The sequence below is a fragment of the Desmodus rotundus genome, chromosome 12 (genome assembly GCF_022682495.2).
Source record: "Desmodus rotundus isolate HL8 chromosome 12, HLdesRot8A.1, whole genome shotgun sequence".
Taxonomy (NCBI): Eukaryota; Metazoa; Chordata; class Mammalia; order Chiroptera; family Phyllostomidae; genus Desmodus; species Desmodus rotundus.
The window spans coordinates 97,435,359-97,462,126 of record NC_071398.1 but is presented as its reverse complement, the minus strand read 5'-3'; the positions used below and the strand labels follow the sequence as shown (position 1 = coordinate 97,462,126).

General features: G+C 41.5%; 1 protein-coding gene across 2 annotated transcripts; it reads left to right on the top strand.

The window, feature by feature from the left end:
- Positions 1 to 1,516: 1,516 nt before the first annotated feature.
- Positions 1,517 to 25,514, top strand: FMO2 (flavin containing dimethylaniline monoxygenase 2). 2 transcript variants are annotated; one of them, XM_024553484.4, is made up of 9 exons: positions 1,517 to 1,627; positions 1,936 to 2,101; positions 8,902 to 9,090; positions 11,442 to 11,604; positions 12,194 to 12,336; positions 14,669 to 14,868; positions 16,113 to 16,468; positions 18,935 to 19,007; positions 22,708 to 25,514. In XM_024553484.4, the coding sequence occupies exons 2-9, from the start codon at positions 1,970 to 1,972 to the stop codon at positions 23,042 to 23,044; spliced, it is 1,593 nt and encodes a 530-aa protein (XP_024409252.2). In that variant the 5' UTR covers positions 1,517 to 1,627; positions 1,936 to 1,969; the 3' UTR covers positions 23,045 to 25,514. The 2 variants fall into 2 exon arrangements, with proteins under 2 accessions (XP_024409252.2, XP_071076084.1); XM_071219983.1 differs by lacking the exons at positions 1,517 to 1,627; positions 1,936 to 2,101 and adding an exon at positions 7,443 to 7,623.
- Positions 25,515 to 26,768: the final 1,254 nt, after the last annotated feature.

Genomic DNA, 26,768 nt, shown 5'->3' with positions numbered 1-26,768 from the left:
GGTAGTCTTATTTTTAGTTTTTTGAGGAACCTCCCTACTGTTTTCCGTAGTGGCTGTGCCAATTTGTAATCTTACCTACAATGCAAAGGGGTTTAGTTCCCTTGTCTTAACATCTGTGCCAATGCTCGTAACTCTTTGCTGTTTTGATAGTAGCCAATACGACAGGTGAGAGGTGATACTTCACTGTGGTTTTGCTTTAAATTTCCCTGAGGATCAGTGATGTCTTTTCATGTGTCTGTTGACCACCTATATGTCTTCTTTTTAAAAATGTCTATTCAGGTCCTCTTTACATATTTTGGATATTTACCCCTTCTCAGATATATTATTTACAAATATGTTTTCTAATTCAGTGGGTTGCCTTTTTGTTTTACTGGTGGTTTCATTCACTACCAAAGCTTTTTAGTTTGATGTAATCCTATGTGTTTATTTTTGCTTTTGTTGCCCTTGCCTGGGGAGACATATCCAAAAATGTATTTCTAAGACCAATGTCAAAATTTACTGCCTAGATTTTCTTCTGGGAGTTTTATGGTCTGTGGTCTTACATTTAAGTCTTTAATCCATTTTGAGTTGGGTTTTTCTATATGGTGTAAAAAAGTGATCCAGTTTCAGTTTTTTATATGTAGATACCCAGTTTTTCCAACAGAATTTATTAAAGACTGTCTTTTCCCCATTTTACATTCTCACTTCCTTTGTTGTAGACCAGTTGATTTAGTTTTCCTAATTAACATTAGTGCTAATAACTGAGATTATAAACCAAGGTAAATTATCCAGTTGTATATCAATCCAAAGAGAGGGAAAGAGCAGGAAGGTCTTAGAAGGACCACCAGGTCCATGCAAGCCCGAGTACCCATAGCCACAGGTAGAGATGAGAGAAGGACCTGTTCAGGGTAAGTGATCTTGGAAGCGATAAGCACAGTAGGCTAGGATCCAGAAGTTGTCAAGCCTAAGAAAGCCAGGCCAGGAAAAGCATATCGTTTCTATAAGATCCAGGGTCACAATCTGTTTTATTCATCCAGACACAGTGATTTGCCAGAAATAGTGCCTAACACACAGAAATGAGTATTTGTAAGATGGAATTCATACAGTCATTATAAACACTGCTGTGGATATAAAGGTACTGAGATACTGGAAATGGAAAAATCTAGCTGGAAATTAGTGTGTGATTTCATTTTTGTTTGTGTGTGCATATGTGTATGTATATAAATATCTGGGAAGATATACCAAATTGTCAACAGTGGTTATAGTTATCCCTGTGTCATAGGGTTAAGGGTAATTTCAACTTTCCATTTATCCATATTTGCTAATTTGCAAATGAACATTGGCTACACCCATTATTAAAAAATGGTTCTTAAACTCTCTGTATGATGTGTGTGCAAGTGCACATGTAACGTGGTTACCGTAAAGACGCTGCACCACTACCCCAGACCTCTGAATACAGGCTCCTTGTTTGATTTCATAACTACCACAGTTCTTGGAGCTTCAGCTGGCAGAATGCTGGAGTGAGACGCTCCGCCCCTTACTCACTGCCTCCTCCAACACTTAAAACCCTTCTGACTGCCTCCAAGCAACACAACCCACAAAGCACACTGCTGTGGCTGACAGACTGTGCCAAAAGGCCACACCAAAGGTAAGGAAGAGGCTGACAAGGAAGAGCTCAGCTCTAAACTCTCAACTCTGGGGAAAGTAACTGGGGATTTGGCTCATCTCCCTAGAACTTTGTCCTTGATCACTTGGCTTTGCTAAATGGGATGCATTTTAACTGTTAAACCAAGATTGTGTCAACAAGGCTTGCAGTAAAGCCCATGACACTTTGGAATTTGACTAGTAAGGCATTTTATTCCATTCCAGCTGGTTATTAAATTACCACTGCTATAGCCTTAAGAGCCCATGACCCAGGCACACCATACCGTCTTTCTTTCCTTTGCCCTACTGTAGCAGCACTGATTGATCAACTCCGTGACTGGGGACCATGGCAAAGACGGTGGCAGTGATTGGAGCCGGGGTCAGTGGCCTGATCTCTCTGAAGTGCTGTGTGGATGAGGGACTCATGCCCACCTGCTTTGAGAGGACTGAAGACATCGGAGGACTGTGGAGGTTCAAAGTACGTGAGCTCTTCTCATTTCCTGCACAGGTTGTGCTGCTCTTGCAGGGTGAATCACAGCTACAGCAGGGCTTGACTGAGGGTTCCCCGAGCCAATCCAATCAGATCTACTCCACACAGCCAGGCAGGGGCCGAGCACTAGACTGGGGCATGTCTCCCAGGTCATCCTGTTCTAACCCAGGTGGCAAAGCCAGGCACATCCAGGAGTTCTCCCTAGGGCTCTGTCTCACAGCCCATTATTTTTGTCATTCTCAAAGCAATATACTAATATTAGAGAATATTTTATGAAAGAGAAGTGACAGTGATTCTTTTCAAGACACCACTTCTATTCCAATCATTGAGCAAATGATTTTGTAGAGAGTGTGCTCTTGTTACTACTGACTTTTATTTTTCTCTGACAAACTTTGTTTGCTTAGCTTTACTGATGACACTGTACTGCAACTGCTGGGAAACTCTTTCACTATATTATTAAATATATTCTCTGTATTAAATCCGTGCTATTTACGGATTTAATAAAAATTTCTCTGTATTAAATCCATGCTATTTAAAGCCAAACCCAAATATTGGCAATGCTAGCTGTCCTTCGGAATTTGTATAAAAATTATAAAGATACATTACAGAGCTATAAAGATTTATAATTATGCCTCCCACAATCTTTTGTGTAAATATTAGCTTGCCACCTTCTAGGTGTGACATCTTTGGCAAGTTATTTACCTCCCTGTGCCCTGGTTTTCTCAGCTGTATAATGAGATAGTAACAGAAAAATGGAAATATCTCAGTGCTATTTTGAAGTGTAAGGGATATAATTCGTATTAAAAAACTTAAACTAGAGTACAATAAATGTTAGCTACAATAACTGTTTATATTTTATAGACAAGCAAACAGAAACAGAGAGGGTAAGTGACATGCTCACAGTCACACAGCTGGAGGAACTGGCACTCAGTCCTGGGTCTATGAGGCCCAAGCAGATAAATTCCTACTTAGCACCACGCCCCAATTTGCATTCTTGCTCAATAAGGTTAAACAAAATCTCAGCTCAGAACTCTGGTGGCAAACTGGGAATTATGTGTCAGGCGCGCAGAGCAAGGGATTAATTAAAACAGGTGGGACCAGCCCAGGCAGAGGCACCAGGGCTGAGCACAAGGGAAGCAGAGGGTGCTTCAGCAGAGACTGCCCACGCACCCTCCCTGCAAGCAGACCGTGCAGGGGGTGGCAGCGATGGCTGGCACGCACACATTGCCAGTTCAAACTGAACTTCATGCCAAAGGGAATTTTTTCACATTGGATTTCTCAAGGGTATCTGACTGTAAGATACCTGGGGGTTTCTTAAAATACTGAATTTTGAATACCAGCCTAGATTTCCTGAGTCAAAATCTTCAGAGGAGAAGAATCTATTCTTAATCAGAGTCCCCAAAGGATTCCATGATAGGACAAGTTTGGCAAAAATTGCACAAATATTAAGATTTAAAGTCTATTTATTCAATGAGCCAAGCACAGCCAGAACTTATTATGCAACAGATAACTTTGCAGAGAGGAAATTGAAAAAACAGCTGAATCACATTCACATCCTATGAACAAACGCTCATTAAAATCATCACAGCTTTTCCTGAGCAGGTGGACATTCCTGTCTTAACCAAAGATGTGGTATTTTTGTCCACTCTCAGTTCACATAGAGATTCCATTCGGGATTCTATCCCCTGGGCAGATTTTTTACGCTAAAAAAGAATGTGAAATTATAACAAATTTCTATTTAATAATAAATTTGTCATTGTTTTGTTGTATTACCTCATTTGGGACTTAATATCAAAGAGCCAATGTCCCTGACTTAATTGTCATTAATTTGGCAGCAGAAGAATGAAAGGTTTTTTCTTTTCTAGTGATCTGTCAAAAATATGATTTGGTGAATTCCAGGAAGGTTCTTTCTGCCCCAAAATATTTCTCCTGCTATCCTATTCTAGTGTCTAAAACTTCCAAATTTGAGACTACTTCTTGCCGATTATAAAAGTTAAATTAAAATGTAAATTAAGCTTTATTAAGTATAAAATAGTTAAGTATATAAATCCATGGAAGCTGTAACAATACCACATTTCAAACCTGGCTTACAACTACATTCAACACAGAAATGGAAATAATTCTCTCTACCCAAAGAAGACAACAAATCTCCCTACACACTGAAACATACAATCAGCAAAATGTCAGAGGCCAATGGGGCCACGTGAGGGTGGTGATGACCTGGATAGGGGCTGCCCAAGGGAGGAGGTGCTGAAAAGGATGCAGGAACCTCCACCCCCACCCCCAGGGCAACTTGGCCTCTTTGCCGCTCCTCCACCCAGGATCAGTTTTGAAAATAGGTGATTGTTTAATTTCTAGATTTATACACAATCCTCCATGATTATATAACACCCTTAGTGGTGACAAGTCAAGACAACTGAAGAATCCTTGTCCCATGCCCTGCTCAGAGGGTACTGAATTCTTCCAAAAGTTTCTCCAGCACCTCCTAGTGGCAGCTTTGGAATGTGGGGAGGGTGGGTAATTATCCTACTTTTAGCACTTTTTTCAAAAAAATGGAGAGCCCTCATCCCAGGCATCATCTCATTTTTTTTCACAATACTTCTAGGAAGTGGTTGTTACAATTACTCTCACGTACGTATGAAAAGGAAACTGAGGTCTAGGATAAACACACAGCGCTGGACATCGCTGGTGGTTGGAAACAGCACAAACAAAGGTCCGCAGGGTTCTGAGCCCTTGCACTTCGTGACCTTACTGAGTTCTAGAGGGATGAAAGCATGATCTTCCTTCTGCCCCCTTCATTGTCCCTGAGACCCGAACTCACAGGGAAGTTAGCAATATGCATTGCTTTTGTTGGGGGAAGGGGCGAGAGTTAAACATTTGGATATTTATATAAATATCCAAATGTTTTTATGTAGCTTTTCCCAGCTACATAAATAGCCTGGGGATTTGGGGTGCTGATCCCCATGCAGTTGAAAATCCACTCTGACTCCCCAAAAACTTACCTACTAATAGTCTACTCATGACCAGAAGCATTGCCAATAACACAGTCACATAACATGTATTTTCTATGTTTTATGTATTACATACTATACACTTACAATAAAGTTAGCTAGAGAAAAGAAAATGCTACTAAGAAAATCATTAGGAACAGAAAATACATTTACAGTACTTTATGTATTTATTGAAAAACATCGGAGTATAAATGAACCCATACAGTTCAAACCTATGTCCTCAGTTATTTTAATTAACCTTCATATAACAGTCTTTAACTCTTGTCATCTCGGTCTCCTTCTACTACCCTCAAGGTGAAACAACTTTTTCTGTCTTAAAATGCAACTCCCCGGGATCCAATATCCCAAACTGATTTGAAAAAGACTTGTGATGTCCTCATCAATTGCCAACAAACTACAAAAGTAAAATCCCCAAAGGAGAGCTTGCCCAGCTTTGACATTATTGGGGAGGGAAGGGTGCGGGGGCAGCTCAGACGTCAGAACCAGTTCTTCTCATCACTTAAAATTGACCTCACAGAGAAGCTAATCACATCTTAAAGCCAATTTATTGGCACTTGAAAAAATTAATATGTTAGTTTTTTCCAGTATAATAGTGCATCTTAGTTTAAACTAGGACTGCATTAGTAAGATCCACTCTAATGTGAGGGAATAATATAGCAAGAGAAGAAAAGGTACATTGAGCACTTACTAGCACCAAGCATCATGCTAAGCACTTTATCTCATCTCATTAAGGCCTCCTAACAATTGTGTGATGTTAGAATTACTAATAAGCCCCATTTTACAGGGGGAACTGACTTATGTAACTTGCTCACAGTTAAAAAGCCATTAAAGGTCATAGAATTAGGATGTCAACCCCCTGTAACTCCAGAGCCCTCGTCTTTGACTCTGTTCTGCACTGACTTACAAAATTATCAGGTCCTAAGGAAAAACTAGGGCGGTGTTTTGGGGGGTTTTTTTGTTTTTGTTTTTTTTTGCTTAATGAAATATTTCTGATTTTGAGAACTTGGCTGGACGAGAAACTCAGACATTCAGCCTTGCCGAGCATACTGTATCCAATCACATGGAGCCGTCCCGAAAGAGTCTGCACCATCCATTTGACTCTAGGATTACACAATTTGAAGCTAATGTTTGAAAATAGAAGTACCACGATTTATTATTCGTCCAGAGTTCAAATCAGTGTGTCTTTGTATATGACACAGAGACCACTTCATATTTTAATACAAACTCCCTTCACATCCTAATACTTAACATACAGTAACAACAACACCACACTGAACTCTAATCACCTAGAAAGATGGCATACCTAATCTGACTAGTTTTTACCAAATCACTTGAAATTGCAACAAAGTTATCATCTGAGCCTTGATTGTGGAACTGAATATATTTTAGAAGATCAAACTTTTTGGCAAAAATAACCTAGGAAATATAAACACATTGCTGATGAAAAAAGGCATCTGACCGCTAGCCTGAGTTGGCCTGAGAGGGTGGGTGGGTGGATAAATGGGTGGGTCGATGGGAAGACGGAGAGAGAAGGAAGGTGTAAGGGAAGGGAGGAAGGTCTTTACAGAGACTGAGTGTTTTTAGACTAACACTCAGTAAGGCTCTACATATCGCTCCTAAATGACATGACCTGAGAGCAAATACTGTTTTAGCCTCGGTGGCTTGTATGGGTACTAATAACTTCTGTGAAACACAATACATATAAAGAGCATTCAATGTATAAAAGAGGCAAGATCCCACAGTTTACTCTGAAACTGAGGAACAGAATGAGGAAATAAAGTGGAGTCACTACAGCCAAGCTGCCAAATCACCACTATCAAGTAGGCTGAGGAATGAGGAAACAATTCTACTTTACTGGGACCAGCCTGGGAACTTAAACTTTTGAACTTTCCAATCCTGCATCAATGCCTGAATATAGATTAAACCTCCAGATGATCCTAAAGGACTAAGGAAAGAACGTTCATGTATCCAGACCACTTGTCACCTAGAGAATTACCATCTTGGATCAATCCAGAGGCTAACAGTGCAGGACTGATTGTTTTCAAGAATGTACTTGTTACTATAAGAAATCTTAGCTTTCCCTTCTTCTTTAGAACACTCTGACCACTGCCTAGTTGTGTTTCCTATTTGCAAACCTCAAGACCCTTAAAAAAATCTTTGTCATGTATCTATAGCAAAGCCTCCAGATGCTTTTTGAGTTTGTTCAACAATAATCAAGTACAGCCCTGGCCGGGTGGCACCCAGTGGCTCAGGTGAATAAAGCATCATCCTGTAACCAAAAGGTTGCAGGTTCAATTCCTGGTCGGGGCACCTACCTAGGTTGCAGGTTGAATCCCTAGTTGGAGTGTGTACGGGAGGCAACTGATTGATGTTTCTCTCTCACATCGCTGTTTCTCTCTCTCTCTCAAATCACTAAATATGTCCTCAGGTGAGGATTCAAAAAGGAGAAATCAAGTACAACTTCTTGTACAGAAAATGCCAGAAAACTCAGTTGTGACAGTAAGTGTGGTTGTGTCAGTCCTGGGGTGTCCGAGCAGCTCCCCCAGGGCCTTTCCTACACTGCAGTGGGTGGTGAGCTATCACTCAGGCTCACAGCTTCCTCAGTGACAACAGACACTACCCCCAGGCAGCTGGCATACCCTTCTTCTACAGCTGAGGGGGCTGATCTGGTCCAGGCTCATATAGCCTAAAAGCAGCTGATTTAAGCCTGTGTCTAACCGCCAAGACCAGGCTCCTTCTGCTAGTCTGGGCAGCCTCTCTCAGTGCCGCCAAAAATCTAAGGCACCTTGATCTAAAGATTGGCAGGGAAGTAATGACTTTTCTATGAATAAGGATGAAAAAGGAACACGCACAATTGATTTATTGTGGTCATGCGATTACAATTGAATATTTATTTTCCTTTATTTACTATTCTGTGGAAGAGACTATAGTGCCATTTATATAAAATAAAGTCATTTATTTAAATTAATTAACTTTATATTTCTTTATGCCTCACCCTCATGCTGAGTCATAATAACAACTGCTATTTGCCTGGATTTGCCTTAGTCTCTGCTTAGACAGAAGTATCTATTAAGGACTTCTTGGTTGGCATAATTTAAATTTTCTTATAAAAGCCCCTTTGATAACATGCTAATTTCAGGGACATCGAATCACTCATCCTTGGTTTTTGCTGTGATTTAACATAAAAGACATTACCACTGAGCAGAGAACTTCTTGCAGAGGAAATTATAAACTCAGCCACAGTGTGTGCTGCCTCAGTAACATCTAAAATCAAGTTTAAGGTTCAGCAGGTGTCAGTGTTGTTCACCTTTATTGCTTAAGGAAGGTTGATTGCCAAGAAGCATAGAGCCAAGGGAGAGGATTCCAATCAAGTTGTGAAAACTCCCTGGCCCCCAAAGGACTCATTTTAATTGAAATTCTCCATTATGTTCTCTGACCAGTGTCCCAGGGTTTAGTAAAGGGGTGGAAGGTGGGTATAGCCTCCCCAGGGGGAATTCCAGAAGGAGCTGGTTGTAGCAATGACTGACATTAAGAAGGCAGAGACCTGTGGTACTAAACATGGCCAAAGGACAGTGGTTCCCACTCCCCAGACCCCCAATGGCAATATACCCTCCGGGGGCCACCATGCAAGGCCCCACATAGGCCCTGCCACACACGGTAATGATCATGTACACTGCACCAGAGGGGACCACCTCACCCAGGGGTTAGATTTAGAAGAAGAGTAGGAGCCAAGGGATTTGTTTAATGCGTGATTATCACTTTTATTTGATCTTTTAGGAAAATGTGGAAGATGGGCGAGCGAGTATCTATCAATCTGTCATCACCAACACGAGCAAAGAAATGTCCTGTTTCAGTGATTTTCCAATGCCTGAAGATTTTCCAAACTTTCTGCACAATTCGAAGCTCCTGGAATATTTCAGGATCTTTGCCAAGAAGTTTGATCTTCTAAAATACATTCAGTTCCAGGTATTACATTTTGGGGGGAATAGTTTTTTCTCTACATTAGAACAGATCACATTTAAATAAGAAGTTCCTCTGATAACAAAAGAAATTATGAATAAAAGAAAGCATTCCAATCCAATTCTTGGCCAAAAGATAAGGGCATGATAGAAAACCCAAAGAAAATGTCATTGCACTGACATTATAAATTGTATACATTGACAGAAGAGGAAAATCACCAGTTAAGAGTAAAGATCTGACTGATAATATTAATGGTGAAACTGCCTTTAAACTCATATTTATAACCACTGAAGAGTCCTATCCTCACTTCCCTTAAAAAACCCATATGGAAAATATCAAACTTCCATTTCATTCTTTTAAATAAACATGTGTCAACAATTTTATTTAACTCATTATTAATGAGGGACCAGTTCTTACCTTCTCTAAGGACTTCTTAGGAAAACGTGCTAAAGAATCTCATAGTTCTCCATTCATCTAAGATGCCAGTGGAGATTACGTTTGCTAATTATTTTTTTCTGGGTGCAATCTTTTGCAAGGTAAAGATGTACAGATCACTTTGAAATATAATTAGAACTATCTTTCCTGTGTTTCTGCAAAAACCAATAATCAGAAACAAAAAAACTCACTTAACATGCTGAATTTGTATCAATGGCCTACACTCTAAGAACTAGTTAACTGTGCTTAGGAAATTTAAATTACACCTCTGAATAAATAACCCTTAGTGGAGTTTACTTTTTTAACACATCTCAGTGTCTTGGTAATTTTAGTTTTGTCCCAGGTTTGTATTATATTAATTTATAACAGTTGATTTTGGTGGAAATCTGCATTTGTTAAGTACCATTAAAATGTCCAGTTCCACCTGATATAGTTTTTCCCAAATTCCTGGTAGATCCATCCTATAAATGACAGATTCTTTATACCAGAAGATGTTTTTAGGTCTATGTCACTTAGTTATCGCTATATGTAACAGATATATTACCCTCTTATGATATGTAATTTATATTCTCTATTCTTTTAAAGAACATGTGAGAGTTGCAAGAGAACTACTTCTGTTGTTTCCTATTTTGCTGCTATAATTGTTTCCTGGAGGGGTCAGGAAAACTCACTTCTGCTTATTGGTCTCTGAGTTGGTATAAGCCATAAGATGTTAGGGCTAACTCAAAATGTAAACGGCTCTGTTGCATTTCTAATAACCTCCTGAGTAATACTGAAAGTGTCAGTCCTCAAACAATATTTTTCTATTTTTTTTTAAGATTCTATTTATTTATTTTTAGAGAGAGGGGAAGAACAGGAGAAAGAGAGAGAGAGAAATATCAATGTCTGGTTGCCTTTCAAGCGCCCTGTACTGGGGACCTGGCCTGTAACCCAGGCATGTGCCCTGACTAGAAATCAAACTGGCGACCCTTTGGTTTGCAGCCCATGTTCAATCCACTGAGCCACACCAGCCAGGTCCTCAAACCACATTTTGAATAGCAAGAATCCACAGTACTTTAGTTCGATACCACTCTGGACTACAAATCAGAAGTCTTTCCTCTCAGCTGAAAATGCCCAGACATGTTACAGTACTTTCCTAAGCTTTATACTAACATTCCTTTTACAATTTTAAAGTTCAACAGCCTCAAGCATCACCAATGCAGCACTCTGAAAAATATCTGAAACTCTGAAAAGCAGGCCTCAGAGACTGACAACACTTGCAAACAAACGGTGTATGCCATTCCTCTAGATGTGAGGAAAGCTTGGCTTTCATTTGACATTGTTCCTTAAATGCAACATACCTACAACCTCTATGTACACTTTTGAAACTCACAGACCTCCAGACAGTGAGCTACATTTAAAAAAAAATTAATGAACAAATCAATTATTTCACCCAAATGAGATCATGAACAGCACTGCCATCATGAAGTACCCTGTTTTTAAAATACGAAAGAGGAACAAGTACCATTTGGCATGCGACAATATGCCAGGCACTATGCAAACTGCTTCCCAAACAGCTTCTCTAATACACTGTCTGCACAGAGGTGGATTCATAAAGGGTCCTTAACAAATACTGATTGTGTCATCACTTGAATGATAAACATGTGTTTTACACCTTGCCCAGAGCTTACCTTCCACCCCTGCATCTTGCACCAGTTCTTAGTCTGCTGAGTGGGCCTTTCCTTGGTAGGCAGCTCCCTGCCAAAAAAGAATGAGAAGGCCATGCTTAGCGGTCTGTGGCTTAACTAGCTTAAAATGGATTCAGAGGAAACCTAAATAGCATCACACATTGCAATCCACCTACACCCACTCCCAGGCCACTGCACAAGGCCCCTTTTGTGACAGATTAATTCTCAATGACACCTCCTCCATATTCGTTTAAGACAACCGTCCTCAGGGTGAAAAAACGCCCAGATTTCTCATCCTCTGGTCAATGGGAGGTCGTCACCGAGAGCAAAGGCAAGGAGCACAGTGCTGTCTTCGACGCAGTGATGGTTTGCAGCGGCCACCACATCCTCCCTCACATTCCGCTGGAGTCATTTCCAGGTGAGGCCTGGGGGTTCCCAGCTTTTTAGAGCATCTGTCTAGGTACTTTACACACAGTTTGGATTGACAGGCAGGATTAACTGTTGCAATTGGGCACAGTACTAAGATAGGGAAAGGCCTAGAAAGACTCTGAATACCATCTTTGTTTCTGTTGACCTCTTTCGGTCTTTGTCACACAGGGAGTCCAGCTAACCTCCTCCAAAGTCAGGATTTTAGAGAATTCTTACCCACACTGGTTCCCTGCTAGAGAGGCCCTTTTAGCCATGTGTCCACACTGGCCATCTTTTTATCCTGCCAAACACCTGTGACTTTGTTGTGTCCTTGGAAACCCTTTCCACAGAACCATGCCTACGGACAGGGTTGGTGGGGAAGGTTCCTGGAAACTGTTTTGGTCCTGGACCATATGCTTAACTAACATTTCTCATATGGTTTACACTTTGAGTTTGTCAATTAGCCTCGCTATTGGAACTCACCTAAGAGGGGAAGAGGCAAAACAAATGATTGACCCCAGGAAGGAAAAGCTGACAATGCAGGTTTGTTGAAATTAATTTGACATGGTTAACAGGCTTCTCCCTTTCTCCTCCTGAAGGTATTGAGAGGTTCAAAGGCCAGTACTTTCATAGCCGCCAATACAAGCAGCCCGATGGATTTGAGGGGAAGCACATCCTGGTGATCGGACTGGGAAACTCAGCCGTAGACATTGCTGTTGAGCTGAGCAAGAAGGCTGCTCAGGTGCAGTGCCTTCTGCTTACTTTGTACCATGGAGGAGAGGGAGGGGGTGGGGCACACTGGAAAATCTGAGCTGTACACTCATGGATCCATTACTCATTAATTGGTTGATTGGTGGCTTGCTTGCTTGGTTGGGTGCTCAGTTTCTCCATATGGTACCACAGAAAATTCTTGGTGTCAAGAAGCCAGAGTTTACCTCCCAGCTCTGTCTCTATCAGCTGTGTAGCCTAGACTGTCTCATTTCACTTCTCTGGGATACGGTTCTTTGAGTCTGAAAATGGGAAGTTTGGACCAGATGACATTCAGCCTAAGAGGTCTTGTTTCCACCCACAGGCCTTAGTGAGAAGTTGACCCATTCGTGTATTATATGAAGGGAGGAAGGTCCATTTAGAAATTTAGTGCAAATTTGAATTATATTTGAAATGTACATAACCCTCAATTATCCAGGGACCATGACAAGAAACAGTAAATAGACAGTTAGACTCCCAACCAAGATCATAGACATTTAGGTGCACACTGAGGCTGTCCCAACCACCGTCATCTCTGCACCTGCTCAGGAACAACACAAGTGAGCTGTCAAGTCATGGAGTCTTACAACAGGTAAATAACGTTGACAGCGATAGTTAGGAATAGCAGAAAATAAATCCCTTTCGGCAGAACACACCAAGGCGAAGATGGGAAATAGCTAGGGTTCCTCTCTCCCCAAAGCATTCCCTCCCAACAGGGCCTAGACCCAGAAGCCCTATCGCTTGTACACTAGCCTCCTCCGCCTGGCTCCTTCTGGCCACACAGGGACTTACCGTGCCCATGTCCACACCAGAAAATCTGTCCTGAGTCTCACACTTTGAGGGCTTGAGATACCAGCTAGCAAATGTGATAAACAAAAATGGTGCGCCCTCAGCAGGTTAATGAAGGGCTTACACTGGAACCTGTCAAAGTCACCTACTGGCCAGTGCCAAGGAAGCAAGGGAGACACTCGTGGAAATATTTAAGTATAATCTCTAACATGTAATCAAAGTATTGTCAAGTCAACATAAAGGCAGCCACAGGAAAACATTGGGACACAAGTATGTTACCACACGCAGATCAACAATTTAACACTGGGAGTATCGTTCCTACTTCACAAGCTGAGGAGTTGAGGCCCTTCCCAGCAAAATTTGTCACCAAATTCTGGCTTACACCTAATGTCTGGCATTCTATGAAACTCCTCCTCCTCCACCCTAAATTTACAAAGTAATAATAACTAACAGACAATAGTTTAAGTACTTTATTTATATTAATCTGCACAGTAATACCATAAGGCAGGTACTTTTACTGCCCTCATTTTGCAGAAAGAGAGACTGAGGCACAGAGAGGTTGAAATAACTTGCCCAAGGCAACACATCCAGTAAGTGGTGTGGCTAGGATTCAAACCTAGGGAGCAGGTTCTGGTGTCTTTGATCTGGAGTGGATGATCTTAAACTCCTAAATGAACTGGTCTCCTTACACATGAATCATAGTTAGGTTTTTATCTAGGATAGCCTTATGCAACAGAATTCATAGAATGGTAGGTAACTTTTTGAGAGAAATTCAAATATGCATTTGGGCAATGGGGGAATAACAATAAGCAAGGTAAATAACATATCTGAATATATATATAGAGAGAGAGAAAATATATGTACATTTGTGTGTGTGTATATATATATATACAAATGTGTGTATATGTATGTGTGTGTGTATAAATATAAATAAAATGAGAGAAATCTGAGTAAGCAAGGTAAAGACCACACCAGAAAGAAGACTCAGATGTGCATTTGAAGAGAATGGGAATCACAGTATAAGTTTGGAATTTTAACACTTACGACACATAACAAATTTCTCTTAAGTGTGAGAGGGAGTTGACTCCCCTGGTTATTCTACTCTAGGGACATGCAGATCCACACGTGTATGCCTGTGTAGTCATTGGGTTGTCATTGCACATTTCCTAGGATTATAATTATTTGCCTTCAGTGTAAAAGAAACCTGGGCAAGTGAAAAGGTGAGAAGAGGGGGAAAAGAAACCACAACTGTAAACATGGTACATTTTATGACTGGTGTGAGCCCAAAGATTTTCTCCTGTTTTCATGAAAGTTCCTAAGACTGTTGTAGTCTTCCTCTATCCATGTAAATACCACTGATACTTCTTTTATGTAAAATTGCTGCAGTGAAAACTGGAACCTACTTCACTTGGAGGTCAAGCATCTTTAAGACAAAACAATGCAGGAATTTGGGGGGGCAGACATGTGATATATCACCTATATGGGGGTTCCTCCCAAAAGGGACAGTGCCCTCACGTGCCTTCTTTTTTGCTTACCAGGTGTTCATCAGCACCAGACAAGGTTCCTGGGTCATGAGCCGAATCTCTGACAATGGCTATCCCTGGGACATGGTCTTCCACACCCGGTTCAGCTCCATGCTCCAAAATGTCCTGCCGCGAGTAGTTCTAAAATGGATGTCAGAACGACAGATGAATCAGTGGTTCAACCATGCAAATTATGGCCTTGAGCCTCAAAATAAGTAGAGTTATTTTGCTTTTCTTATGGGATACTCATTGTTAAGCATGGTCGTCAGAGGTGCCTCTCTTCACAAAAGGCCATATTGCTAACATGCTAGTTCAAGCTGCAGCCTAACAGTGTAGGTATCACCGGTGCTGCAGTTGGAAATCCAAATGTGTTCTAAAAGGTAAATACTTAAGAAGATCAGGTAGTAATGGGATGAGCTGCTCCAAGAACAAGATCATGGAAAGGATGTCCTAATCCCGAGAGCTGTCCACCATTGGAAGGGCTGCTTAAGGGACTGTGACCTTCCTCTCAGAGGATTGTGGTGGAAGTGTGTGTCCAGTTCTCCCTCTGATGACTCTTGCTTTGCTGACTCTGTCTGTGTAGCATGAGAGCTCTTCACACAGGCAGCCTTTGAGAACACACTCACTGTCTCCTTGCCAAAAAAAAAAAAAACACCTCTATTCATCTCAAAGTCATACATCACTGAACTTATAAACACAAGCAAACATTATAGATGTTTATTTTTCTTTAGTTGATAATGAGCTCCTTCCCTTTAAAAAAAAAACAGGAGCTTTAGAATCTTTCAACAAGGGCTACATGACTGCCATATTCTGAGATCTGATACATGCGGTATGTATTGCCTGGTATTTTTTCTAAATAGTTCTTAAACCTCCAAGAAAGAGAATTTAAGAAATATAAGCAGACTTTGCTTCCTCATCCAGGCTATCACAGGCTATACAGAGACTCAATGGATATTTGGCATTAACATATGTCCACAAATTTAATTCTATATACTAATTTTCACACTGATTCGTTATTAATTACCTAAACTAATGGGAAATTTAACACATTTTCCTTTTCTTGTTTATGATCAGCTAGAGATTAAGTGGAACAGCAAGATGATTGAAGGTAGATAACAGAAAAGAATGGCAGAAACATCAGTAGGCTCACAACTGCTGGAATACACAGGGACTGACCACAGGCACTGGCAATTCATCTAAGCCCTCGGAGGTGCTTCCTTTTTTGAAACATCTTTTACTCTCATCACCTTCATGTTGTCCCTTTGTTGAGGGGAGAGACATGTGACATGAAAATAAAGTCAAATAGTAAATTTGGGGGCAAGCCAACTAATCAAGTTCGAAAGTTTTATGGATATTGGAGCAACCTCTTTATTTTTAGAGCCAAACCCATAAAACATCAAGTGGGTTCACGACTCCTCCTTAAATGCTCCTTCTGAGTGTTTTCTTCTGTGTGTTTCAGATACCTTATGAAAGAACCTGTAGTAAATGATGACCTACCAAGCCGTATACTCTATGGAGCCATCAAGGTGAAATCAAAAGTGAGAGAGCTCACGGAAACGTCTGCCATCTTTGAGGATGGGACAGTGGAAGAGGACATTGATGTCATTGTCTTTGCAACAGGATATACATTCTCTTTTCCCTTCCTTGAAGACACACTTGTTAAAGTAGAGAATAAGATGGTCTCGCTGTATAAGTACATGTTCCCTCCTCACCTGGAGAAGTTAACCCTTGCCTGCATTGGTCTCATCCAGCCCCTGGGTTCCATTTTCCCAACTGTTGAACTTCAAGCTCGTTGGGCTACAAGAGTTTTCAAAGGTAAGTAAGTGGCTGAGGGTTACATATCTGGTGGAGTTGACTCAATAATGAGTTTAGACAAGAAGGTTGCCAACCTTGGCTGCTCTCCTAGGGTTTATATCCTAAAAAGTTAGTGGAGAAGTCACAAAGTAACAAAGATACAATAATAACAAATACCTGTAATTGCCCTTTAAAATATTAGAAAGCCATGGATTTTGATGCATAAACTGAAGTGCACATTATCCTTTATTTGAATCCTGAAAGAACCACTAAGCAGGCAAACATCTATGACTCCTGGCTTTACCTATATGATGTTTATGAATTCCTCAAAATATGTGCAAATCAATAGATACAGGGCCTACTCCACACTTCATTCAAAATTAACTCTTGATATCTAAGCAGTTGAATCTCACAGATCCCTACAAAGTTCCAAACGTATTGAAAAGTTTCTATTTGAGCAACAGTGTACCACTTTCTATACCTCAGAAAGCTATTATCTCCTGACCCCAGGATCACTTCAGCTCAACCAAAAGCACTGAGTACCTAGCCTTGTGATGGATCCTGGTGGAATAGACAGAAATTTAAACATATCATTAAAACATAATGAGAGACACTTTGGTGGAGGGATGCATGGAGTGAGTGGGAAGAAGAGAAAGGGTGCTTAGCAACAGCAGGGTGGGATAAGGGGAGGGCATGTGGTCAAGGAAAACTTCCTAGAGGACTGGGCCTCCCAGTTACATAAAAGTGACTCGCTGGAGCCTGAACACAGGGGTATGATGCCTATGGAGAATTACAAGCTGTCTGACATTCCTAGAACATGGCATGTGAGGCAGAAAGGAGAGGCTATTCTTAGAGAACAAGGAGCCAGGACACAGGGACCATGTAAGGCGTGCCAAGGAGCTTGGATAGAAAATGCAAACTGGCTCTTCCCAAATCTGGCCACACATAAAAATCACCTGGTGGACTCGGGACCCTGATGAGGTCTGGCCTGAGGTCCTAGGATCTCCCTTTTAGAAAGCTCTTCATGGGGTGGGAGGGTGGGGAGGGTAAATGAAGACAACTGTAATTGGACAATAAAATAATTTGGTTTTTTTTTAAAAAGAAAACTCTTCAGCCAGGGGACCCAGTGAAAGGTTATAAGCAAGGAACTGACATCAGATTGACAATGTTTGACACATTATTTCAGCATTTGTGGGGAAGACACCATATTTTGCTGTGTATAATAACATGCACTTTTTTGCCCAAATTTTTGAGGGAAAAATAAGGATGCACATTATACATGGGTATAATGATTACTTACCATGGGTATAATAATCCCATGTATAATGTGTACAAAACCTGGGTGCGCACTATACATGGCAAAAGGTATGTGCGTAGACTGCCACAGAGAAAGAATGGCATCTCAGAGACCAATGAGAAGGCAACTGCAACAGTCTACAGTAAATGAGCTGCATCCTGAGCCAGGTGGGCAGGGTGGAGGACAGCATACGAATGAGAGAAATCAGCAAGTCACAATGACTGCTCAATGTGGGGAGATTAGAGGGGAATCAAGGATGATGACCTGCCAATCTCTGGCCACAGAAACTGGGGATGGGCAGCACTTTCATGAACAGAGAGGGGGTGCATGAGGGAAAAATCCAAGTCTGGACAGGGGGCTTCAGGGATGAGCTCAGTTTTGGACTCATTGAATCTGAGATGTCAGATGACTAGCCACATCCAGGGGAAATGGCCATTTTTCAACACATCTGAAGCTCAAGGGACACAGTGGATGGGACGGAATCATAGCTCACACTGATAACGTTTGCGCCCATCTATTTCTCCAACCCCACTGCCCTACCTTAGCTTGCACCCCTCTGTTTCTCACCAAGTTTACTTCTGGAGCCTTTTTTCTTAGGATTTTATTTATTTATTCTTAGAGAGGGGAAGGGAAGGAGAAAGGAGAGAAACATCAATGTGTAGTTGCCTCTCGAGCGCCCCCTGCCGGGGAACTGGCCCTCAACACAGGCATGTGCCCTGATTGGTAATCCAACTGGCAACCCTTTGGTTTCCAGGCTGATGCTCAATCCACTGAACCACACCAGCCAGGGCTACTTCAGCAGCCTCTTAACTGGTCTTGCTGTCTTTACACTCACCTCCTTAAGAGTCCATTTTTCTAAGGCAAGTCTGATCTTATCTCCTGCTGAAAACCTTCCATGGCTTCCCATCATCTTTACAAAACAGCTCAAGCTACTGGCATAGTTCCAACTCCTCAGGCTCATCTTCTCCAGCCTCAATCTTTCCCCTCCCCACCTCCAAAGTGACGCTGTAGCCTGTGCCCAAAGGATAACTCCACATAGAACCCAATGGGTATGGTGTAACCTGGAGTTCAACAGCAACAGCCCTGACTGGTATAACATGGTTAATGGCCAGAATCTAATTGTAGGAATCAGCCACCAGATAAAGTGATGATATTGAACCCACTACTCAAACCAGCCTTTTATATTCTAGGCTTGTGTACCTTGCCCTCAGAGAAGACTATGATGGAAGACATTATCAAGAGGAACAAAACAAGAATTGACCTGTAAGAATGTTTTCTTAATCTTTACCTAGAACAGTGTTTCTCAAAGTACAGTGCTCTACCCACCTATAAGAACTACCTAGCTGCTCATTAAAAAATGCACATTCTAAGGGCACAGCTCACACCAACTGAATCCAAACCTCTGGATGAGACTGGAATTTTGTATTTTTATATCCTTCCTAGGTGATTCTTACACTCAGTAGTTTAATAACCAACTACTGAAAGATAGGAATTTTACCAAATCAGAACATTTTTCTCTTGACTGAATTTCACTTCTGTTTTGTATGATGCCCATGTTAACATTCCAAATTTTATCAGACCACCCATACTCTGTGGTTAGATTGGGAATGGGATGGCAGTAATGGCGGCAACAGTAGCCTGTCTATCTCCAGAAAGTTAGCTGAGGTACCTCCTACCCAAGTGAATCAGAAAGAGGATGTATGACATAAAGGGTGATGATTTCTGCTTTGTGACTGAAGTGGAATGCAGTTCAATCAGGATTGAGTGCTGAGGGCTTGCCTCCTGGCAAACCACATCAAAACTACAACTGACTACATAACAACTACTGTTCAGAACTGACAGAAATTGAGCTGAAAGGAAATCCTAGAACCACAGAATTAAAGAAATAACCACACTGAGACTGGTAGGAGGAGTGGAGATGTGGAATGGGCTGGTCCCACACTAAAGTCTGGTGGATAAAATTTGGGAGGGATAACTTTGGAGGGTTCCTAGCCCCACACCAGGCCCACCAGCCCAGGGTTGCAGTGCCAAGAATAGTCCCCATACCTTCTGGCTGTAAAAGCCAGTGGGGATCGGGGTGGTAAAACACAGAAACTGCTTAAGTTCTAGACAGTTCCTCTTAAAGATCCCACACATGGATTTACTCAGACTCATTCTCTCTGAACTCCAGCATGGGGCAGCAGCTTGAAAGACACCAGAGACATACAGGGGAAGGAAATGAATTGTCTGGCTTCAGGGCAAGAGCTGGGGGGGCAGCTTTTTCCCAGATGGAAGTGCTGGCAGAGGCTACTGTTCCTTTTCTGAGCTCCTCACCACAATGCCAGCAGATGGGCAGCATTGTCTGAGATTCCATCAAACTGGCTCATATGGATTGCCCACCCTGGTGTTTCCTGAGGCTCCATCCCACCCAAATTTTAGGCCCACCCAAGTTGTTTCCAGGGGCTTTTCCATACAAATGACTTCTCTTGGCTCATGCTTCATATTTTCCTAAATTCTCTCAGACAAGCAGCATTTGGCCTCAACAAGCCCCACGCCTCTCAATAAGTGGTCCTAGCCCCAAATTAGCAACAGCCAGCCTTGGTTCACAGCTTGCCTCACTTGGGTACACCCAAGCCCAACACAAGGAACAGCCATCTACAGATTGTTTTGTAGCTTATTCCAGGTGGCTCCAGGCAGAAAACACACAGTGGCTGACCATGGATGGCCTGTACATCCCGGGAGGCCCCAGAGAGTGTCCACCCACTGGACAGCTACAAACCACTTTGGAGCACCACCACCTAACCACCTCCACAAGCAACACACTCAAGGGGTGGGTGCAGTGGGCACCAGAGTCCTGCTGAAGTAAGTCCTGCTCTGTGGAGTGGGCCTCTGCATAGCTGGTCCTCCACAGCGGTTGAAGGTTGATGGTCAGTGGTCACAGCCAGTCCTTGCAGCTGATCAGCCTGGGTAAATCCCTCCAATTGACCTTCCAACAGCAATCAAGTCTCAACTACAACAGGAGGGCATACAAAGCCCATACAGTGAGCACAATTCAAATACCCAGCTTGGATAGGAGAGGCTGTGCCACTGGACCCTACAGGACACCTACTACATTAGGCCACTCTAGTAAGCCAGGAAATCATAGCAGCTCTACCTAACACATAGAAACAAGCACAGAGAGGCTCCCAAAATGAGGAGACAAAGAAACACAGCCCAAATGAAAGAAGAGATCAAAACTCCAGAAAAAGAACTACACAAAATGAAGACAAGCCACTGGATCTACTAGATCCAGGGTTCAAAACACTGGTTATAAGGATGCTTAAAGAACTTAGGGGAAGAGTAGATGAACTCAGAGAGAACTTCAACTGAATAAAAAAGGACATGGAAACCATAAAAAAGAACCAGTCAGAAATGAAGGATACACTAACTGAAATTAAGAACAATTTACAGGGATCAACAGTAGAGTGGATAAAGTTGAGAATCAGATCAGCGATTTGGAACATAAGGAAGCAAAAATCACCCAGTCAGAATAGAACAGCAAGAAGAAAAATGAATCACAAAATGAAGATAGTATAAGAAGCCTCCGGGACTTCAAGAACAAAAACATTCACATCATGCGGATGCTGAAAGAAGAGAGCAAGAAATTGAAAGCCTGTTTGAAAAAATAATGACAGAAAACTTCCAGAACTTCATGAAGGAAACAGACATACAAACCCAGGAAGCACAGAGAGACTCAAACAAGATGAACTCAAAGAGGGTCACACCAAGACACATAATAATTAAAATGTCCAAGGTTAAATACAGAGAGAATCTTAAAAACGGCAAGAGAAAAGCAGTTAGTCACCTATAAGAGAGCTCCTATAAGACTGTCAGCTGATTTCCTAGAAGAAATTTTACAGAACACAAGGGATTGTCAAGAAGTACTCAGAGTGATGAAAAGTAACCTTACTCTACCACCCAGCAAAGCTATCGTTTGGAATTAAAGGACAGATAAAGAGCTTCCCAGACAAGAAACAATCTAAAGGAGTTCATCACCACCAAACCAGTATTATATGAAATGTCGAAGGGTCTTCTTTAAGAAGATGATCAAAAATATAAACAATAAAATGGCAATAAATACATATCTATCAATTGAATATAAAAAATAAAATAAACAAACAAGCAGGACAAAAACAGAACCATAGATATAGAAAACATTTTGATGGTTGCCAGATGGGAGGGGGGAAGGAGAATGGGTGAAAAAGGTGAAGGGATTAAGTACAAATTGGTAGTTACAGAATAGTCACAGAGATGTAAAGTACAGCACAGGGAATACAATAGCAAAAGAATATATATGCATGACCCATGGACATGGACAATGGTGTGGGGATTAACTGAAGGAGTGACAGGTCTGGGTGGTGGGGGCACAGGGGGAATAACTGGGACAACTATAATAGCATAATCAATAAAATATAATTTAAATACAAATATAAAAAAATTGGGACCATGTCCCATTAGAAAGCTGACTTAGAGACTTCATCCCATGAAGGGGTTAGCTCATGTTCAAATTCTCACTCTTCTGACATTTACTGAGTACCACATGCCAGCCAAAGTACCAGGCACTTTGGTAATTTAACAAGCAAATTTTAAGTGTCTCCTCTGGGCAAGACACTGGGATAGGCTTTCATCTGTCTTATCTCATGAATCTTGGCGGCAATCCAAACTGGCTGGTACTTTGCTTTGCTAAGCCGATAATGACCAAGGTTGCAAATGTTGTCTCGTTCCTAGAACTCCCATGTATTTATGGCTATTTATTTGACAGCCTACAGTCAATCTGAAATATAAGACTCCTGATGGGTAAGCCAACATTTCCAGAGGAGAGTCACTAAAAATTCATTGATTTGTTTGCTCATTCCTTCACTCTTTCAATAGCTATTGAATGCCTAATGTTCTTACATAACTTGGAACACCTTGTGAATCTGCCCTTCTTACTTTCTTCACCCAGGTTTGGAGAGAGCCAGGGCCAGATTTTGCAGACCAAATACATCGACTACTTGGATGAGCTTGCCGCAGAGATAGGCGCAAAGCCAGACCTTCTCTCCCTTCTGTTCAGAGATCCTGAACTGGCTGTCAGACTCTATTTTGGACCTTGCAACTCTTATCAGTATCGCCTGGTGGGGCCTGGGCCATGGGAAGGAGCCAGGAGTGCCATCCTCTCCCAAAAACGAAGGATCCTGAAGCCTTTAAAGACGCGTGCTCTGAAGCTGACATCTCATTTCCCAATTTCCTTCCTGTTGCTAATCCTGGGGCTTCTAGCTGTGGCTTTGGCCTTTTTGTTCTAACATCAGTGGTACTAATCTGTCAGCTTTGGGCTTTATCATCAGTCAATACCTCTTAAAGGAAAATAATCAAAAAGAAAAATACTAAATCTATATTCTAAATTTTAGAGTTGAAAGGAAAAGAGTAAGAGAGGTGATTGTGCAGAATTAGCAAAATTAGGCCTATGTATGAAACCAAAACAATGTCATGAAATGTCTTTGCCATTTCACTCTTCGCTCAGGTTCACTAGACTCTCCAAAAAGGACAAAATAACATGATCTAAATACTGTCACCAGCCCTGATGTAGGTGAGCTGTGTGGAAAACAGCAGAATTCCACACAATGAACAACAGGCCCCACGGTTTAAATCACTGGAAACTTTAAGTTATAGGTAAATATTTAAGCTCCTGTGCAATATTCTGAACAGTCGATCCAACCCTGTTTGGTGACAACACCATTTGCTTAGAGGGGAATCACTCAAAAATATTGGAGAAAGAAAATGAAAATAGACTTTAAAACTAAGGCAATACTCAGACAGACTTTTAGGGCCTCATATTGAAAACTAAGTATTGCTTGTTTTTTTAATGTTTTCTCATATTTATCTTTTTTTCGTATGCTGACAGAAACATTGCTGTAAAACAAAAATAAGCATTCCACAGTGGCTGTCTACCATGTGTTTAGTCTGTATCTGGACCAGACACTGTGCTTTGTGCGCATCACATGTATTATCTCATCTCATTCGCATGACAGTTCTGGGAGATGGGTGCTGCTATTGTACCCATTTAGCAGAAAAGAAACTGAGACTCGGAGCAATTAGGTGACATGCACAAGAACATACAGCTGGCCTTATGATGGAGCTGGGACTGGAACTCAGATGCACTTGACTCTGGAGCTAAAGATCATAACCTTGCCCCATAATATACTCCGTTACAAAAATCAGTAGTAGTGATAAAGTACTGAGCAGTTTGTTTTATTTATAATCAGATAAATGTTACTTTAGGGGGACAGTACTCCTTGCAAATGAGACCTGGTTGACTGTATTTATAGTATTTGGTTTATAATTCAGCTAGGTCTAAGAAGCATTTGAAGGTATTCACCATGAAAGACACCTGTATGTAACATTTAAGATTAGTCATTGACACTTCGGAGAAACAAGCATCAAGGAGGAAGAGTATATTTCCCCAGTAGAGGAAAAGCATTATGCTGATTGAGCCTTGTATTTAGTTCTACCCTCACAGACAACCAAGGCAAAAAGCTAACCCATATGAGTATTTGTCATCTGATAAAAAGAAGCATACCAGTTAGGACACACTAACATTTTCTTGAAACTGAGGTCCAGAAAGGGCACAAGAAATGCAATGTCAATAGACACTGATCAACATGATAAACATCTGGTCATGAAATGTGCACTGAGCTTTGGGAGGTAAACTACTGTAAGCCTTTCAAAGAGACAGAAAAGGTCAGGGGTTAAAAGATTTGGGCAATTCCTGCTCGTGCTCCTGCAGAACCTCTGTTGGCATTGTTCTTCATTTTGGCCCGCGTTTCTCCCTCGAAAGCCTGGACCAATGGGATGGCAACCTCTGTCCGTGGAAACTTCTTCCTTCGGGTCCACTGAAATGACATTAGCATTTAAATGCAAGATATTTTTCATTGCTCCTGTGAGCGGAGGCCTTTGGGAAAAAATTGCAGATGGTATAGATACTTAGTTCTTGATTAAAAACTGATTACATTGCTAATTCTTAAATATTATTTGCAAGCCATTGTATTAATACTAACGTAACTGAATGCAAGTCTGGTTGCCCGCCACTTGGAAAGCCAATACCTGAGAGGCAGGTGCTGATATAAAGGAAAGTGGTTTCATCCAGGTGCCAGCCACCTGGAAGACAGGGGACTCTTGTCTCAGATCCCATCTCAGCATCTCGGGTGTCCTGGCTAGTTTACATAGGGGGACAGTGGGAAGAGGGGAACTAAGGAATTTCTGGCAACATGCAGTTTCTCAGCTCTGCCCTTGGGTGTTTCGGTGTCACCTCCTGCATGTGTCATCATGTAGTTTCATCGCTCCCTCTGCAGTTTCACTACTGATACCTGGGAACAGGACGTGCATGCAGTGTTTCTGCTGGTCCTGATGTGAGTTGCTGCCACCTGCCCCATTTCTGGTGGTCAGAGCCACTCCTTGGACAAGCAGGATGTCTACAAAATACCTCTAAGGAAACTTTTCATACATGAATCTTCTATGAGTTGGTTACTACCATGCCATGGTAAGTCATAGTAGTATAGTGTTTATCGTCTGTTACAATAATAATAGGATTTATCAAGCCTTGATAACAGCAGTAGCAATCCAGCCTACTCCTAATTTCTGTAAATAAAGTTTAATTGAAGTATAGCCACATCTGTTCCCTTATTGTCCATGTCTGCTTTCAAGCTGCAGTGGCAGAGTTGGGTAGTAGCATCAGAAAAAGTGTGGCCCACAAAGCCTAAAATATTCACTATCTGGCCCTTTGCAAAAAAAAAAGTTTGCCAATCCCTGCTTTGTGATGTGCCAACCATTGTCCTAATTGTTTGTCATAGCCTCATTCATGACTACCCCATAACTATGGTTACCATCCTATTTCTAGTGGGAGAGACTGAGAAACAATTGTCAGATTAATGCTGAATCCATTGGGGAAACAGCTACATGAGGAAAAGCTTATTATTAAATGTATATCCTTAAAACTTTTAGAAAGGAGGTGATCTCTCAAAATCTTTTCAAGTATTCTGATACCTTTTAAAAAACATAAAAGGTTCATTTCTAGAGTCTGAGATTGACTAAGAAGGACTCATTCATGTCATTCTTCTGCCTCCATACATCCTGGAACACGAAACTCTCCCAAACCAACCATGTGGGATAGTTTGTTCCACTCCATGATCCACATGTTACCTGCATTGGAACACCTCAGGAAGCTTAGAGAAGGGCAGATTCCTGACCCTATCTGTAACAGTAATTCAGACCTGCTGAACTGGAGTCTCTGATGGAATCTCCAGTCTTGATAAGCTCCCTAGAAGATCCTTGGGCATTAAATTTAGGAGCCATTCATTTGAGGCCTCTCCAAAAAAGCTGCTTTCAGAGATTGGCCCCTGACTTTTTCCACATTCCAGGGCCACATTTCTCCTTAGGTTCAGCCCTGGTGCCTCTTGCTACAGTCTACAACGTTAGCTGGTTAACAGCCTCCTCCAAAATGTCTCCCTGTGATGGTCCCCTTACTAACTTTTCATTTTAATTCTCCTTCTCCATATGGTAGCTCCTTGATTTTCCTACCAAAAGCCAAATATATCACATTTGTTCTTTACAGAAAAATAAAGACATTTTTAAAATAAAACCCTTGGACCATGATTTGTAACAAAATAATAAAGATTTAAAACACTTAACCCAGAAAGAATCCAGCATTCACATTACAATGTGGGTGGCAAAGGTAGATTCTTCCTGATAACTGGTCTTTCATCCTGGAAGCTGCTGTTACCGACCTGCAAACCCACCCCCACCCCATGCCCCAAACCTGTGCAGAACTTCTGGTTGTTCCCTGGGAGGCTGGATGTTTACACAAAACGTAACTCACTTTGCTGTCCAGTCTGCCTTATGAGCAGACCCTGGATTCATGAGGCTTAAAAAAAAAAAAAAAAAAGAAGGCTCCTGATATTAGACTCCACTTAGTCCAAGTCAGATGCCAAAATGAGATGAAACATGCAAGGGGTTTTTTGTTTTTGTTTTGTT